Source organism: Emys orbicularis, chromosome 4 (assembly GCF_028017835.1).
Source record: "Emys orbicularis isolate rEmyOrb1 chromosome 4, rEmyOrb1.hap1, whole genome shotgun sequence".
NCBI lineage: Eukaryota > Metazoa > Chordata > Testudines > Emydidae > Emys > Emys orbicularis.
The window spans coordinates 11,572,501-11,591,587 of NC_088686.1; the positions used below are offsets into that span (position 1 = coordinate 11,572,501).

Genomic DNA, 19,087 nt, shown 5'->3' on the forward strand with positions numbered 1-19,087 from the left:
TTATAATTGTGAAGCGAGCTCATATTTCCACAGCTACTGTGCTGCATAATTTCTAATAAGTGGTTTTAACAAATGTCAGATTATGAAAAGTTTCTTCAATTACAAAAACTTATAAAACATTTAAATTGCTAAATCTGTTTCCTACAGAGTTTCTGCCACTGGAACTAGACACCACTTATTATGGTTGCAGTGATAAATGTACATTTTCTAAAGGTTTTTTAAAAATTTATTAATCAAATAATAGATCATAACTAATATGCCCGTGCTGTTTACAAAGACATAAAGAAAGCAATTCCCCTCTGAATTTTAGCGACTTGAAATACTGTTCTTATAACTTGTATAATAGAAAGCTATTAACGTGAAATATTTTTCTTTATGAAGTTCAGCGTATGTGCAGAGTATTGTACTGTTTTGGTTAATGCTGCTCATTAAGTTGCTTCAATATAGTTTGTGTCAAGCCATTGATTTTAAGCATTCATCTGTCTTATTTCTTTGAAAGTTTATAACTGTAATAAACAGGGTATTTTTGGTATTAATAATTATATACTTCAAAGACTTTTTGTGAATTAAATTCCTTGGGATGTGAAAAGTTTAGTGCAAACTAGCCCTTACCTATAGGCCTGATCTGCAACCATTTACTACTGATTACAAAAATCTGCGAGATCGGGCCCCTCAGGCCACAATCCTGTACTCAGATCCATGCAAGCAGATCATTCTGCCCATGCAGAGTCCCAGTGACAATGCAATTGCAGGATCAGGGCCTATGGTAGTAGCGGTTTGTCTCATCCTCGCTCTATGAATAGTACATCAAAGCCCATTGACATAACTAAAACTAATTCTCTGTTAAGATTTGCATAATAAAGGCTTGTCTTCCATGGTATGTAGACATACCTGCGTTTAAAAACATTCATTGCAGGCTGAAAGTTCTTCTTGTTGAATATTCATGTTGCAGTAGCAGCTAGAAGATACTTCCCACCTATCTAGGTCATGGGCATTCTACCCCATAACCACCCTGTCCGTCAAATATTGTTAGATAGGCATGTGGGTTTGGTTGAGAGATTCCATTATGGAAAAGTTTGCAAACCCCTGATCTAGGTATTAATATTGCCCCTATCACTTCAGCGCACAAGTGCTTTTACCATAATATCTGACCCCCATTGTATAAACACCTCCAAAAACCTGCTTTCTGCCCGATTCTAAGAAATTGGAATAAAATGCTCTTGTCCCAGGGTGTCTTGTCTTTTTTATTACAAATGTTGAGGTTGTTCTGGACATTTTTAAGTGGGAGTAGGACCAAACATTGAGTTTATCCAACTGTTTTCCATTATAGCAACTCTAAGCTATTAGCTGTGTATTTTACAACATTTTGCAGGGAGTAGCCCATTAGGCAAGCCAATCAGATTGTTGAGGAGAGGACAGGTTAACTGGCCTTAAGCACCAGTTAGTTACATGGGCACAAGGAGGTTGGGCATGCTGTGCGTAAGACTCTTCTCTTATCGCTCTTCATGTCATAAGCTATTGTCTCAAGTAGGGGCAATGCCTTTTGGGCATATGCTGTCCGTCAGGGTTTGTGTGTCTGCTTTTAAAATAGCTGTACTTTCCCTTTTGATGGCCAATAATGGAAATAACCTGAGCTGAGTGTTGTTTTAGGAACTGAATTTCCCTTGATTGGTGCCCGGAAGGTGAAATCCTGACCCTGCTGACAAAACTCTCATTCACTGGGGCCAGGATTCCACCTGGAGTTCCTGTTGCTGTCAGTGGGTGTCTCTTGTGCATATTGAGGATATTAATCTGCCCCTTAGGTCCTACATTATGATTTACCCTCTGAGGCAATGGCTGAAGTTAATGTGTCACAGGTTGAAAACCACCATCACAGTATTTTTATTGGCAGTGTCAGCAGAGGCTAAGGTTTGAATATGTGTTGGGATTAAGCTACCTGTTCATCTCTAGAGACGAGACATGTTAGGGCAATGCTGAGAAACTTACAATGCCACCACCCTTATTTTTATCCGTTCTAAATAGAGGAGTTCATTGTCCAGTCCCATCTATCTATCACCGTTACACTAGTTCTACCTTCAACAAAAATAACAAAAATTGTTGGGGGTCTGCGGTTCTTGATTGAATACAAAGAAGTCCTTTCCACCCCTCTGATGACCAGCAGCCTTACAAAATAAAGAATTAGAGGATATGCGGAGGGCAGTGAGGAAACTCTGTAAGAGTTGGTTCATCTGTTTTGCGATGTTAACCTTTGCTGCTAGCAGTGTGCTCTGCCAGCATGAAGTGGTTCTTCCTTTGACCTTGCTGAATCAAGCATTGCATCAGGAAAGGGGGAAGGAATTCAGTACCATAGAGTCTCCTTTGGTGATCCTCTGTATTGTTGACCTGGCTGAAAATTGTTCTGTTGGTTGGACAAGTTTAAGGGTATTTAATGTAGACAATCAAGAAAACAAAACAAAAACTAAAAACAACCACCACCACTGGCACAACACCCCCCACAATTTGCATAGAATAACTAATAACAAATTGTGATGACAGATCGCTCAGACTAAATTTTAATTTCTGATTTCTCTAATTTATGGTAATTTTGGTTTTTTTTCAATGCTAAGTTATGCTATGGAAAACTTTTCATTTTAAAATCTGTAACTATAGTTAAAGTGACTACAAAAGTATCATTGTGCTTCTCTTTCATTTGTGCAATTTATATATCAAAAGATGTTTTTTTCTGAGTGTCAGCCCTGCAGATTCAACCTCAGATCTGAAACTCAAGCTGTGTTCTTTCTGCTTTTACTTCTTCCTGAGCAATAGATTCTGCAGTCAGAACTTAAGTGGCAATTCAACTGAAGATACTTGAGGAAGAATGCAGTCTAATTTAGTATTCCCTATAGTATCTGTTTTGGCTATTCAGTGCTAAGAGCTGTAGAAACTTGCTTTTTTCAGAAAGTAAGTGTGATTAGAAGATGCACGTAGCAGACACTCGAAAAGAGGAGCTGGTTTGGTATAATCACTATTATCACTATAAGGAAAGAATTTCTAAACTGGTATTTCACTTTCATTTGCTTTTAAAGTACTTATATTTTATTATTGAAATACATAACGTAGTTAAAATAAGCGTGAGCACTTTTGAGTTGCTTCCACTTTTACTAATCATTGGGAAAAGATTATAAACTTTTTTTAAAAGAAGCACTGAATAGAAAGGTGGTGATTTAAAGAATGATGGTCCAAATATTTTAACTGAGGAGAGAAGCTCATTGTCTGTTGTTAATATATCCAGGCCTTCAGCTTGCATCTGTTAGAATTAGGGAACCTACATATGATACAGTCATCTGGACCTGTTGGGTCATTAGCGACCAATGTCAGACAGGAAGATGCTGCAGTTATGTGGTGGCAAAAGTTTTGGCTTTGAAGCTTTTAGGTTCCACTTTGCCTCTCTCCTTATTTCCCCAGCCCTTCTCTGCTCTATGGAGGTGTGTTGCAGGTGCGTGCCCTTGTTCCTTTGTGGTTGAAAGGAAAAACGAAAGAGGTAAATAGGAGAGAAAAGGCTAATAAATCTAGGGAGGTAAGCAAGGAACATTTCTTATAGAGAGCCACTTTAAACGCACATCTCCTGGGTCTGTCTGTCCTGTCTGTGCTACTTTGCATTAATTAGTCATAGAGTTTAAGGCCAGAAGGAACCATCAGGTCATCTAGTTTGGCCTGCTGTATATCACAGGCCACTAAACACCACCCAGCCACCCCTGTACCCAGCCCAACAACCATAATTAAACCAAGTGTTAGAGCCCTCAGGAGACTAAACTGTTGTGCGCCACAAGGGGAGAACAGGAGGGACTAAGGTGCATCGATGGCAGGGAATTTGTCGAGTGTGATGCTCTAAACTTCTACCTCCAGCAGTCTTGCTCTCCCAAGTCTGTCTCTAGCTGATTGGCTGGGGAGCTGTTAGGTACTCATCCCTTTTGAAAATCAAGCCTTCATTGCTTCTATAAAATCCCTACGGGGTTTGCTTCAGTGTCATTTATTTCAAAGTATTGCTGATAAATTGGACACTAGTGCTTAGCGACTCAGATGGGAATCCTTACCCTGGTCTTTGCCCTCATGTGTTTCTAGCCATGTATATACTGAGGCATGTTCTGAACTAAGAATCGTATCCATCTTAGAAGCTGCTAAGCATTTTAAGGCTTGTTTCAGCTTTTGGAAAAATCAAATCTATTCTAAATGAGGACTCGTGAACTTTAGACTAGAAAGAAAAAGCTGTTTTTGTTTTTATTGCAGTAACAGCTAGGGACCCCAATCAAGGGTCAAGGCCCTATTGTGCTAGGCGCTCTTCAGATAAGGGGGGAAAGGACAGTATTCTGCTCCACCCTTCACAATCTAGGATAAGCCTCTAACATTTGGGTTTAACAGCCACTGCCCAAGTCTTATTCCATAAGCTAGAATAAGGTGTTAGATTTTTTTGTCTACCTGGAAATGGGGAGTTGTTTAATCTAATGTAGGTTTTAACACAGCATTGAAGTTTCTTCCAAGGAAGGACCTATTACTTAGAAAATTTGCCAGGTGTTTCTGCCCATTGTCCATGTGATGACATCCAGTGACTCAGGGTATGTGATCGGCGGGTAGTGATCGATCTATCGGCGATCGATTTATCGCATCTAGTGTAGACACGATAAATCAATCCCCAATTGCTCTGCCGTCGACTCCTGCACTCCACCGCGGCGAGAAGCAGAAGCGGAGTCGACGGGCGAGCGGCGGCAGTCGACCCCGCGCTGTGAGGACGCAAGGTAAGTCGACCTAAGATACGTCGACTTCAACTAGCTATTCTCGTAGCTGAAGTTGCGTATCTTAGGTTGATCCCCCCCCTCCAGTGTAGACCAGGCCTTAGTTCTTCCAGACGGGCCTATCAGAATTAAAGGGTCAAAGTTCATAGAGCAAAGTTCAACTTTACATTCAAATCTAATGTAGGATTTAACACAGCATTGAAGTTTCTCCCAAGGAAGGACCTATTGTTTATAAAATGAGAATAAATCGGTAAATAAATATAATGGGAAATTTGTCTCAATCTTTGTTTTACATTCAGAAGTGTATAGCACAGGGTTATCTTATGGCTTGAATTCTCAGAAAAGATTCCATAGTGGTTTAGAAGGCTATTTCTTTGGAATCAGAAAGAAATGAGAATTTTAAAAAGATCCAGCTGAGAGTACGTAGAGTCACTGTTTAGCAATGTGGCTGGATCACGACCTCCTGCTCTTACAACTTTTTCAACCCCATTGGGTTGCGGGGAGGTTGGGTGAGGACTAGGCACTACCTTTGGTTTGTTTAATTTCTGTAATGTTCCCCCTTATCATTCCTCTTCGGCTCTGACTGCCACATCGCTTGAATATTTGGGGAGGAAAGCAAAATCAGTGAGTCCTCAGGGCCGAAACCTTTGCCAGGTGTTTCTGCCCATTTTCCATGTGATGACATCCAGTGACTCAGTGCTTCCAGACGGGCCTATCAGAATTGCAGGGTCAAAGTTCATAGAGAAAAGTTCAGCTTTATTTAGTACCATTTCTGTGTCTCTGTCAAATGATTCCTGCAATTGTATTATATTATTGGTTGTAGAATACCTTGATTATTAATTATCCTGAGTACTAAGAGAATTGCATTTTGTCTGTTAAGGATTTTAAATTGCTGTTCCACTGTAAAAAGTAATTATGTAAAATGGCACCTTTCTGTTGTTGTTGTTATCATTTATTTTATTTTGTATTATAATAGTGTGTAGAGGCCCCAAATAGGTCCCCGTCGTGCTGGGTGCTCTACACACATAGCAACTGACTACTGAAGATCCTGATCCTGCCGAGATCTCACTGTGGGCAGACCCTGTGCCCCTGTGTGGAACTCCATTGATATCAATAGAGCTCTGCAAGGGTCTACCCACATGGACCTCATTGCAGGACTGGGACCCAAATGTGCAAGACAGACAAAAGGTGTGAGAAAACTCCTTTTCTGCTGAACAGATCAGCTCTGTGCGTGTATCAGGTCATGTCTGCCGACTTCAGTGACAAAAAACAGTTTTTCTAGACTCTTTCTAGTGCATTATCAACGGCATTGTTTACAAAGCTACAGTCAGTTACACTTGTGCAAGACACTTGAAATCGCTGGAATTACACAGGTGTTACCTGGTGCATCGTCTGAAGAGAGTGCGTTACCTAGGTGTCCCTGAAAGCAGAATTTGGCCTGCAGAACCTGAACTTGCACAAGAAGGGAACCCATATTGAGTTTGCATGGATGGCAGTTAGAGACAGAGCACACCTGATATGGAAATAGTTGCAAGACAATAAACACGGAAACTCATAGTGCCATGTTTGAGTTATTTTCAAAGTCGGGACCTCACCTTAAAATTGCTTTCACTACTTCGGTGATTTAGGTAAGGGTGCAGTGGTTAATCTTGTAGGTGTGATGGCATTTGCCCTAAAATACATATATCTTCCCTTGAGATTCAACTACTGTGCACAGGGGAGTTTTCTACATATTCAAAATAGATATTTTCTTCCTAGTTTATAAGAGACAAGTAAAAAGGTAGTTACCACAGTGACTGGCCTGGGTACTGTTACCACAGTAGTACAGGCCTGGGTGTGTATATGAGAATTTTATACAAAGACCTAGATATCAGCATCAAATAAACAGTTCAGATAGCTTGTGCTGCACCTCCTGACTACGTGAGATAGACTCAGCCAATCAAAGAACCCGAACAAACGCCGTATGCAACAAACTATACGGCCAGTTCCAACCAACCCAACTTGAAATCTACACTGAATTTTCTGTGGCCATGAGGACAATAAGTAAATGTATTCAAATTCATCTACCTATTTTCCAGTTAGTATGGATTCACCTTTCTTTTTCTTCAAGAACACCTTTGATCTGAGTGGGAGCGTATTTAGAAGTGTCTTGCACATAGGAAGTTCAGCAGCTACTACCGCTGTTTCCCGTCACTAAAATGGTTATAGTGATACCGACCTTCCTTCATGAAGTGCTTTGAGATCTAGATAAAAAGTGCTATATCAGAGCTGAGTGTTAGAATATTTTAAATCTGTAATTTTCAAAAGGGCCAATGTTAAGCGTCCATCTCCGTGGACGTTCACTGGGATTTGGGTGCCATAACTCTCTCAGGCCTCTGACAATCTCAGCCTAATGTGATAAAAATGTTTCTGCACTGCAGAGTTGGTGAAATGCAGTTCCAAAATGCCTATGGAAGGAGCATGCATCCACTCCAAGGAGACGTGATTGCTATGCCCGCATTTGTCAGTTGTGACTGGGTAACCTTGCACAATAGGGTCATGAATGGGTGAGTGCATTTAGCTAGCCATCAGGGTTATTTCAGGACTTTTGTGATTTCCATGCCACTATCAAGGTGGGATTTTAAAATCTTATTTCTGTGTTTTAGATCAGTGATTCTCAACCAGGGATATGAGTACCCCAAGGGTACGTAGAGGTCTTCTGTGGGATACATCAACTCATCTGAATATTTGCCTAGTTTTACAACAGGCTACATAAAAAGCACTAGCAAAGTCAGTATAAACTAAAATTTCATGCAGACAATGTCTTGTTTATATTGCTCTCTATATTACACACTGAAATGTAAGTGCAATATTTATATTCCCATTTATTTTATTATTATACACCTCTACCTCGATATAACGCGACCCAATATAACACGAATTCGGATATAATGCAGTAAAGCAGTGCTCCGGGGGGGCGGGGCTGCGTGCTCTGGCAGATCAAAGCAAGTTCAATATAACGCGGTTTCACCTATAATGTGGTAAGATTTTTTGGCTCCCGAGGACAGCATTATATCGAGGTAGAGGTATATATGGTAAAAATGAGAAAGTCGGTAATTTTTCAGTAATAGTGTGCGGTGACACTTGTATTTTTATGTCTGATTTTATAAGCAAGTAGTTTTTAAGTCAGGTGAAACTTGGGGGCACACAGGACAAACCAGACTCCTGAAAGGGATACAGTAGTCTGGAAAGGTTCAGAGCCGCTGTTTTAGAATATCCCCTTTGAAGCTTGATGCCCAAATCTGTAGTGCTGAGATTGTAAGCATGGCCCATGAGTGGGGCTCTCTGGTGCAGCTGCGATACGCACAATAAAAGTGTTACTAGGTTGGCCCTTAAATGATTTTGAGTATTAAACACAAAAAGCCCTAAATTTGACACTTACAATAAACATCTTGTATCAATTAGGCAGCATGTAAAATCTTCAGGAGTGCAAATACTGTCAGTGAAGTTTGATCTAATTGTCGGGAGCCCAGCAAAATGCCAGCAGGGATTATGCAAGCTTCAGCCAGTTGTGCCAGTGTATGTCAGTCCTGTGGTGTAAAACAACCGGCTGTCGTTCCTGTTCTCTGCCTCTCTCAGCAGCCATGCCAGTTTGCATGGTAATGTTTTGATGGGGATATTGGGTCAGATCAAATTCCCATTCCCCTGCGAGCAAAGCAAGGATTTGAATTCAGGCTCCAAGGGGGAGGGAAAGGCTGGTGCATCGTCCCATTGAGCCAGCTCTCTCCCCTTCCCACCAAATGTTAACAGTTGTTCCAATTGCAGACATTTCAAGCCTGATCCATTGAAAGCAGTGGCAAAGATCCCGTTGATTGCAACAGTTCAGGATCAAGGCCTTGTGGTACTATACCTGCAAATTGAAATTACGGTAGTGTCTGCTTTTATTTGCCTACCAATTTCAGGAATCAATTTACTAGACACGTTCATGAAAGTATCTTCTCTCGGGGCGGGGGGGGGGGGATGCCCCCTTCAGGAGCACGTTTTATGATGAAATCTATTTTGGGACAAAATCTGGATTTTTTTTCAAGTTTGTTTAACTGTGGAGTCCTGTGGTCTGGCAGAGAAGAGAAGGGGGCAATTGTTAAATGAAACAAACAGATCTGGACCTTTCTGTGTTTAGATTTTGGATTCCACGCTGAAGGAAGGAGCTGTGAGGGCCCTTGTTTATTTAAAACCCAATAAAAAAGTTAGTGAGTTAAAGCAACAGTAGTGCTTCTCTTTCTCCCCCCTCCAACCAATCAGCAGTGAGTAGATGATAATACCGAGCTCTTACAGCACTTTTTATCCATGGGTCTGAAAGCACTTTACAAAGGAGGTGACTATCATTATTCCCATTTTACTGATGGGGAAACTGAGGCACGGGGTGGTGGTGGTGACGGGACTTGCCCAAGGTCACCCACCAAACCAGTGGCAGAGTCAAGAATAGAGCCCAGGTCTCCTGAGTCCCTGTGCAGTGCTCTAGTCACTAGATCACACTGTCTCCCATCTTTTATTGATCCAGTATGGCTTAAAGCTTCCACCCGAATTGCCTGGGGTTTGGGCTCCTTCAGACCAGGGGAGGGAGAGCATCTCAGAGGAAAGGAGCCTGTGTAGAGAATGTTCTGCCAGCTGCTCCCTCTCTTTTATATGGGAGAGGGTGTGCCTAGGGTGTGCGCCCACACTCATCTCAATGTTACTATTTTTGAATACATATTTTGGAAGCAAACATTGCAACGATGCATTTCACAGTCATTAACAACTGAAACATTGAGGTTGAATAACCAATGACATGATTCAAGCCATGTCAGTATCAGAGGATACAGTAGATACTTAACAACAGTGTATAGTTGGTGAAATCTCTTCCTTTTATTAACTTATCAAATGTTCCAAGTCCCCATCTCAAGGGACATGCAGAAAGTTTAAAAAACAAACTATAAATGGGAGCGGCGGAGAGATGACAATCCCCCAAATAAACTAACAGCTGTCCTTTCTGACAGAATCCTGAGCAGCGAGATGAGCATTGCACCATGCTCTGAAAGGCAATACACTCCTGCTAAGTCACACCAGCTCGGAAAGTGAATTTCCGGGACAAGAATCTTCTACTGAGAATGCCCTGCTGCCACCCCCTACATCTTAAGGACTGTTAGCTTGAGTGCCTCACCCGACATCATTTCATCATCACTGAGTCAGAGGCAAGGTCTCCCAGATAGCCATATTCTGAATCGTTCAGGATTTTATAGATCAAATTAAATAACGAACTGGCCCTGGAATGGAGTAGGAAGCCAGTGTAGTTGTTGAAGAACTGACGTAATATGTTTCTTGGGGCTAAATACCATCTAATGGGCCTTCTGCACCAGCTGAAGCATCCAAGTGGTCTTGGAATGTAGCTCCATGGGAAGTGCGTGCAGTAATCCAGTCTGGAAGTCAGAAAGGCAGTGATTACTGTCGTGGGATCTGGGTTTGACAGAAAAGGTTGCAAACGTCCAAATGTTGGGTGCTTCGTGCGTTGCTTGTGTTTGCTTCCCCATCGGGATTCACACTTGTTCCCTCTCTTTCCTGGCCGTGCTCCCAGCTCCAAAGTACACTTTTCCTTCTTAGTGCCCTCAGTGTTCCATTTCCCACCCCCGCCCTACGAAACTAAAAGCTCCCCCATAGGAAAGCATTAGAATGCCAACTGTCATGAATATCTATAATCCACTTTTTATCCAGTGTCTTGATGAATTTAAGACTGCACCGTTGCTCAGAAATCTGCCAGCTAAGAGTATCTGGTTGAAAGCATGACTCTTTGGCTTGGTGTGCCATGCTCCACTATGTCATCTCTCATCAAGGTTTCCAAACTGACTTGAATACTGGAAGTTACCCTCTATGCTTGAAAGAAATATTGTGTGTGGCATGCTAGCCATTGGTCATTTAGGGAAGTGCATTCACTACCTTACGTAGTGTAGAGTATGGTTAATAACTGGCCTTCCTAATTGAAATCTTATGCAAGGAAATTATTAGAAGCGACATATTAACCATATAATGTTTTGGAAGGGTGCTGGATGGCAGCCATAATTTCTGCTGCTACAGTATGTTAAAAAAAGGACAATGAAGTAGGCGCTTTTTGTTGGAAAAGAAGATTTCATGTTATCTGTGTTTGCAGGCTTTCTGGCTCATATGCTGGAGGAGTCCTTGCTGCGGGGATGTTTTCATTTTCTCGTCTAACATGGCAGTGGTCCATCTCAGCAGAGGTTTTTAGCTTAAACAATCTGTTTGTGGGGCTGCTTATGGTGCTTACTGTACATTTTGAGGAGGCAGCCACTGCGAAGGAGAGATCAAAGGTAACCTGTTTGGATCAAAGCGAATATCGGTTTTAAATGTATTTGTCGTGTATGTGGCTTGTTTGCTTTTAATAATTTTGGTTGGTTTAAAAATTCAGGGCCAGATCTTCAAAAGTGCTAAGCGTTTATGGTTCTGAATGGGAGCTGCTGGGCGCTGAGCACTTCTGAAACTCTGGCCACGCCGAGCTCTTAAAAATACAGTCGCTTATTAAGGGTCTAAGTTGGCATCATTGAGTGCTGTTCAGAAGGTGGGGTGGAAAATTATGATGAAAACAAAAACTGGCTTTCATTGTAATTTTCTGCAGAAAAGTGCAACTTTTTGTCAAAACTGAAAAGTTTTTGGTTTTCAGGTTCTTATTTTTCAGTTAAAAGTCTGTATTTTGGATGGAAACCAGGCACTAGCCACAAAAATTCTTGTTTAGTTGAAAACCCAATTTTCTGTTGAAAGTCTGGATGGGAAATTTTGATCAGCCCTAGAGCTTTGAAAATCTCGCCCATAAATTTCACATTACATACTTCATAAAATGGCACAGTCAAACAATTTTTAAAAACTGATAGTGTTTCTCTCCACTCTCCCTAAGCGTGGGGACATCACATCTGTTCTTCTTTTATAAACTCTTTTTTTATGACCACAATAAATTCTCTGAATAATTTTTTTTTTATAAAAGTAGCGCAGAATTTTAGAAGTTCAGACTAATTCTGCGCTGCTGTAATGGGTCTTCAAATCATACATGTTCTCTGGATGGCTACAGATGAGGGTTTTTTTTATTTGGCATTAAACATCACAAAGAGCAATTGTTTTATTGGTTACTACCATTTTTGGATCACTGACTGCTAAATTCCACAAAGATGTCATTTGACATTTTCAGAGCCGCCGAACATGGTGGTTCTCAAACTTTCTTTTTCGCGGACCAGTTGAAAATTGCTGAGGGTCTCGGCGGACCACTTAATGATCTTTCCAAATGTTGTTTGTACCATTAGCTAACTATTGTAAAGCGCTTTGGATAAAAGCACTATATAAAAAAACCTTTATAATAATTAACGTTTTTTTGTTCTACAAATAAAAGCACACAACTCATATTTTAATATCAATAGTCTTACCTTTCTAATGCAATGGATGTGCCCTCTCCCCCTCCACAGCAGCCCCCGAGCTGGGGCTGGGAAGGAGGGGGGTCTCTCCCCCGCCACAGCAGTCACAGAGCTGAGGCTGGGAAGGAGGGCCATCTCTCCCCAGCAGCCGCAGCCCTGGAGCTGGGGAAAGTCGCCTCTTTCTCTGGCCGCCATAACCCTGCACGTCCCAAATTTCCCCCAGCCCCCTCTTCTAACCCCACTGCTCCCTACCCCCTATTCCCCCCAAGGCCACCACCTCACCTTACATGTGCGTCCTCTCCAGGGTCCAGGCACCTAATTAGTGGAGCCGTGCCTGCGCGACTCCACTAATTAGGTGGTTGGCCCTTCATTGTCTCGTGTGCAGCCGCCCAGGCGTGCACCTTAGAGGGAACTATCTGCGGACCACCTGAATGGAGCTCGTGGACCACCGGTGGTCCACGGACTGCAGGTTGAGAACCTCTGGCCTAACAGATTCAGATACCCAATTTCCAGTGGGAATTAGGGCCAAGATTTTCAAAAGTGACTAATGGTTTTGGTTGCCTCAACTTTTGGGGTATCCTACTGTGTACACCTGAAAGGGGGTTAGTATTTAGAAGGCAGGTGCTCAGCACTTTCTGGGAATCAGGCCCACCTATTTGACCCCTCAGGCTCATCACCCAAAATCACTAGTGACTTCTGAAAAACATGGTCTGGGTGTCCAAACCTGTTGAGCAGGTTTGAAAATCTCAGATGTATGCAAAAAAAATAAAATAAAAAAAAATCCTTTGCTAATGGTGAAATCATATTCAAAATAAAATGTCAGACTGTTGATAGAAACTCAAATCCGTGCTGATATTATTTCATCACTCAGTGAAAGCAAACATTCGCATTGCGCATCTCTGCCATTTTAACGGACTATCAAAGAAAGCAGTGCCATGGTTACATTTTCAATGTTAGAAGTGCCTGAGTAGCAAGAGACGACAGTGCCTGACCTGTCAGAGGAGTGCGGAAGGGCAGATGATGTCGGGCAGATCCTCAGCTGGTAAACTGTTACAGCTCCATTAACTTCAGTGAATCTCTGACGGTTTTCACCACCTGAGGATCTAGCCCATTGAATAGAAGTCGGCTGATGGCAAGCATATATTGCAGACAAAAACGTAAGACAAAAAGACCAAAGAAGATAAGTAGACAATGAATTCAAATAACAGGAGTGTTTGTGGTTCATGTAGCAAAGATTAAAGGTGGTGAACCAATGCTCATATGAGGCTGCTGCTGAAACAGTCAAGAGTTTTGCCATTGATTTCAGTGGGGCAGGTTTGGGGGCATGTAGAACATGTGATGTTCTGGCATGGGAGAAAGTCTTCTATCAGTAGGAGCTTGGGATGGCCATGTAACAAAGTAGTGAAGTCGTAGCAACCCCACTAAAATCTTGGGTCTAAGCTGTAGGTGTTGGATGTGCTATTTTTTTTTATAGAAAAACTATTTTAGAAATGTTTTAATGCATTTTATTGGTACTGTCTTGAATTCCCTTAGCCAATGAAGCAAAGGTGCTTAAGTTTAAACTCTGATGCCAGCTGTGCGCACCTGAGAGGGAGAGGAAAAATCATCACCCATAAATCTTTAAAACCACTGAAACGACGACCTAAAGTAGTTTCTCCGTCTATAGTAAAATCATGATTTTAGAGTCTGATTGCTGGGGAATGTTCAGTGCTACAAGCGATCTCCCTTTTCCAGCAGTGTAAAGTTCCCTTTCTAGCCCTCATGGGTTGCGAGATATTGGACCCCACACCTGTCACTAGTGCAGGACTGAATATTATTTATGCTGAGCCTCAGACCAATGTAATTTTAGGGGAACTGCACGTTTGGGGGAAAGAAGGCAGGTTGTTAGAAGCTGCTGAGAGATTGGGGATGGTAGAAGCACTCCCAGTAGACAGCGGGTAGGTAAGGTGATCAAAGGTCCATGATACATGCAGTTAACCATATGGATAGGTAGCTTATCACTCTGGTTCAGCAATGTATCATATAGATACTACCCTCATGTACATGGTATGACATAAATACCACCACCACATATCTGTGTATACTGTCTACCTATGTAGATAACAATATAGAACCATTTTAAAAAACCTGAGTCTGAAATAGTTCTTAAATAGATTTCCAGTAAAATATGTGGCATACCTCTAACTAGACATACATGATATTTTCTTTGTAAATATTTATTGAAAGTTACACACAAGGTAGATGCCTTTCCATTGTAAGAATAAGAATAACCCAGACAGCATTGATGCAGTTTCACTGTGTGTATATTTTGCAGATTTTTCAGAATAATTGTAAGTACTTTCTTCCTTTCAGATATCGAAAGTTGGCGCCTTTTGCTGTGGGCTTAGTTTGTGCAATCAGCACACCATAGTGCTTTATGTGTTGTGCATTGTACTATGGGTTCTGTTCCAACTTTTCAAAGGGAAGGTAGGTAACTCATCTATTGCTGAGTTGAATATTAGTGTGTGTCATTTTTCTAGGGCAGATTGTAATTCTTATGTTTGAACACTTACTGCTTTCCCTTCTGACACTGCTTTTATATTGAAGTATATGTGTATGGATGGCAACAGTTCATGATATGCCTAAGCTAGTCAACCATAATCCACTGACAACATAAAGTCACAATCCATCAGGCTGGCATCACAGCCAAGCATTATGACTTTGAAGGATTTTGAAGCTGTCAGTCACACAAGCATTCTCAGAGCTGTCCATTTCTATTGTAAACTCTTTGGGACAGGGAAGAGGGACCCTGTCTTCTGACCATCTATAAAGTAGCTTGAGCATTGTTAGTACTGTGATGAGGATACTGACGGAAGTTCTGAGTGTGTGGAAGTATGAGCATATTCAGTGTTTAAAATGACCTTCCGCAAACAGAAGAGTAGGTCAAATTGATGGTGACTGTAGTCCCTTAAGGAGATCGGAGAAGCGTGGGAGCAGTCTGGACCTCACGACTCAGAGCTCCTGGTGGCTGATGGTGGCATGGAAATCCTTTTAACCCACAGGACTAGTCTCCACGTCCTGACTTTCTCCTGGTAGTGAATAGAGGCCACATCTCAATATTGCACAACCTCTCTGCAGCTTTTGACACTGTCAGCCACCTACGGCATGGTTGGAGTAGACAGCACAGCAGTAAAATTGCTCCAGTCATTCCTCTCCAAAAGGACTCAACTTCAACATCTGTCTAAAACTTGTTGGAGAGGGGGATGAGATGCCATAGGCTCTGCTGTCAGCAATACACCAGTAACACCATATTGCATATCTCATTTTCCACAAATGCAACCAGCACCATCCCAAGGATGTTACAAGGCCTGCAAAAGATCAGCTTTCAAATGAAAAGCATCTGGCTCAAACTCAACCTGGGCAAGACCAAAGTGATGCTGGTCTTAAAAACTAGTTGAAACACTGTCCTCTCCTTCTGTCAAAGTCCCGTTTGCCAAAGTTGTATAAAATCTCACTATTCTGTTAGACTCATGGTTAAGTATAGCTAATCAGGTAACATCAATGGTGTTTTCCCACCTCCGGCTTGCTAGGAAACTTTGCACATTCCTCCTAGGTGAGGATCGAGACAGAGATCAAACATTTCTCACTTGCAAACTGGATTGCTGTAAATTATTGCCTCTGGCTGGATATGGATGGAATGCAGATGTTTCAGTTTGCACAAAATGTGGTGACCCACTTCAATAATAATAATAATAATAATACCTAGCTCTTACATAGCGCTTTTCATCAGTAGATCTCAAAGCGCAATAAGAGACAGATGTTGTTAGCACATCACTGCTGTGGCTTCAGTCCTTCCACTGGCTTCCAGTTTGCTTCCATTGCCAGTTGAAGATCTTGATCCTGACCTTTAAAGCTGTCAACAGGTCAGATCCTGGGTGCATCAGTATCTGTGACCCAATAAAACAGCTGCTCTTCTTTGGGACAAGGCAGTGTACTGGGCCCAGGATGAAATGCATTAGACCTGGGGATAAGATGTTCTGGCTCGTGGGATTCTTCTTCTAGAGGAATGAGCTTCCAAAGGAAACGATGCAGAATCTGACTATATTCAGCACATTTTGTGAAGCCCTTTTTGCCAAAATGTTTCCGCCATAACTGGCATGATGATGATTTAATTATATAATCAACATATATTCCCTAAGCAAAGCCTTTTTTTAACCAGAGAAGGGTGAAGAATAGACAGCTCCATGCATTCCAGTAGGGAGCTTGCCATACAGATTCAACGTACCTCAGAAATGCTTTAGATACCCTGGTGTTCCGTGCTACAGAAAACCCTATAATAGACAAGTTATTTGATTTAGTAAAATGTCTTCCGAGATTGCTCTACCTCAATCTTAAGGAACTTTAGCCATCAACTTTTAAACTACTTTTCAGTCTGTGGGAAGTTGTTTTAAACATTGTCTCTCCCAAATAAACTCAAATAGGAAAGGAAATATTTTTGTTTGACTAAAATGTAATGAATGACCCCCCAAAAAGCAGCATGAAATATTCAAGAGTGGGATTTTCAGAAGTGCTTAAAGGAATTAGGAGCAGCAGTCCTTTTGAAAGTCTTGCATGCCTAACTCCCTTAGGCATTTTCAAAATCCCACCCCTGAAGTTGAGCGATCCAGTTTAGCCAGTGTGATCATGATAAAGTAAATGGCAGAACCGACTCCTGATGATGGCGGTGATGTAAGCAGTTACATGGCAACAGCTTTTTTTTTTTTTTTTTAGCCAGATGGAATACCAGCCAACTCTTAATCACTGGAAAGTGGGTTATCTCAGCCTTGCAGGGCTTCAGCCATCTAGGCATGTCATGACATGATTTAAATGTAAAAGATGCAATGCATATGATACTCATGAGTCCTAGCTAATATTATTTGCTTCACTTAAATTTCACCCTGCCATGCAAAGGAGATCAGTTTGATGCAGTTTCCTAGTAATCCACAAAATCGTAAGGTTTAACATAGCATTTTGTAGGGACTTACTATAAATTGAGAGATCAACTCTGTGTAAATATATTTGATGTTTTTCTTTATCTGTTCTTGAAGTTCCAGTGTGATTAAACTAAAATAAACATTGTTGTGCAATATGACACATTTTGGTGCAGGAATTGTCCTTTGGCCATTTGCTGAAGTTGGGCTTATGCTTCTTGGCTGGTTTGCTGCCTTATCTCTATCTGCCTGCCTCGTCCTACCTAAATCAAGCACGTTGGACCTGGGGAGACCAGACGACTTTTCAAGGATTTTTGACCCACTTTCTCAGGGAAGAATATGGGACATTCAGTCTGGTAAATAAGGTCATTTTCTAAAAGAGAAAAGTCGTCTTGAAGTTATGCAGCAATAAAGCTTTTGCATTCATTTAGTTCAGTGTCCTGCAGGAGAAGTGATGTGAAATGTTAACCTTTAGCACTTTATTCTTGGGATAACTAAGGTGGCTTGGAGAGTGGAAAAATAATTTAATCCACCTTCGTGCTCTTCGGGGTACAGTTATTTATTGGAAAATGTAGAAGTACGTTCAGTTGCAGTCTTGTTACCAGTGTGTATTGGCATGAAGAATAAACAATAGTTAAGAAAAGTTGAAAAGTAAATTTTAAATTATCCTGTCTTAAATCAAATTACGCAGCTTCAGTTGTGTTGGTTTTTTAATTGTAAAACTTGGGGGGAAATCTCAGCTGTTTAAAAAGGGTCTTAAGCAGTTTTCATTGTTTGTTTTTTTTCAATAAAAAGAATGTACTTCTAATGTATTTCTTAGTATAAATGTTACAGAAAATGAAAGGAGTTTTTTGGTTCTTGACCTCTTCCCCCAATCTGAAACATTTTGACTGTGCCCCTCTTTCTGCAAATACGGGAGTTAGTTCATACTTGTCCATGGAGCTTTGGGGCTTGGCCACGCCCCTTCCATCCTTGCATCAGGTTCCCTGCCTCTGGCAGCAAGAGGAGAGCGGTTGGTTATTATCCCTGCATTCATGCCTCCTCCAAAGAAGTCATTAGAGAAGAGTGGGAAACTAAAGTCTCATTTGGCAAACCCCACAGGGTCCCAGAACCCAAAGATTCTGTGTAGAAAAGTCCAATGTGCACAGTAGCTGCATCACAGCTTTTTGGTGCAAGCTCCATCCTTGCTATAAAGAATACCACTACAACCTTACCCAAGGACAGCATAGTTGCAGCATTTCTGGCAAAGGCTGTAATGCTTGCCAAAGGTAGTTTATTCACCAAAGATCCTGCAGGTAGGAAGATAGAGGCCACCTTCAGAAAGGACTTGGAGGCTTCTTCAGCTTTCCCTCAGATCCACTCTGTCAACAACCATCTTCTGAAAATCAGGCCCCTTTAAGCCATCTCAAGTTGGACACCCAGGAATTGAGCGCTGGTCAACTTACTCCATGGCCTGCTCCTACACCACAGGTTACCTGCATCTGGCAGCTTAGCCTAGCCAAGGTAGAATCCTCACCCAGGGTGATACATACTCTGGAAGCCTCCTTCAGGCCTTCCACCACTTCATAGATGGCAAGAGACTGAACAAGATTTTCTTATTTATGTCAAGTTAGGAATATCAACCTGGCGAAAACAGTGTTCCAGCTCTTCTGGGTTTCTTGTGTTTCTAACCATACGGTCTCCCACAGTATTCTTGCCGCCAAGTTAAAGAAGTATGGGCTGGATGAATGGACTGTAAGGTGGATAGAAAGCTGCCTAGATCGTCGGGCTCAACGGGTAGTGATCAATGGCTCCATGTCTAGTTGGCAGCCTGTTTCAAGCGGAGTGCCCCAAGGGTCGGTCCTGGGGCCGGTTTTGTTTAATATCTTTATTAATGATCTGGAGGATGGTGTGGACTGCACTCTCAGCAAGTTTGCAGATGACACTAAACTGGGAGGCGTGG

At 41.7% G+C, this 19,087-nt stretch overlaps 1 protein-coding gene across 1 annotated transcript in view; it reads left to right on the plus strand.

Annotated features, from left to right (window-relative positions):
- TMEM260 (transmembrane protein 260) overlaps positions 1 to 19,087 on the plus strand; it is a 49,615-nt gene that overhangs the window by 15,692 nt on the left and 14,836 nt on the right. Inside the window, exons 4-6 of the mRNA XM_065403546.1 lie at positions 10,930 to 11,107; positions 14,549 to 14,662; positions 17,322 to 17,501. Coding sequence (XP_065259618.1) covers positions 10,930 to 11,107; positions 14,549 to 14,662; positions 17,322 to 17,501 — 472 coding nt within the window. The remainder of the gene's footprint in view (positions 1 to 10,929; positions 11,108 to 14,548; positions 14,663 to 17,321; positions 17,502 to 19,087) is intronic.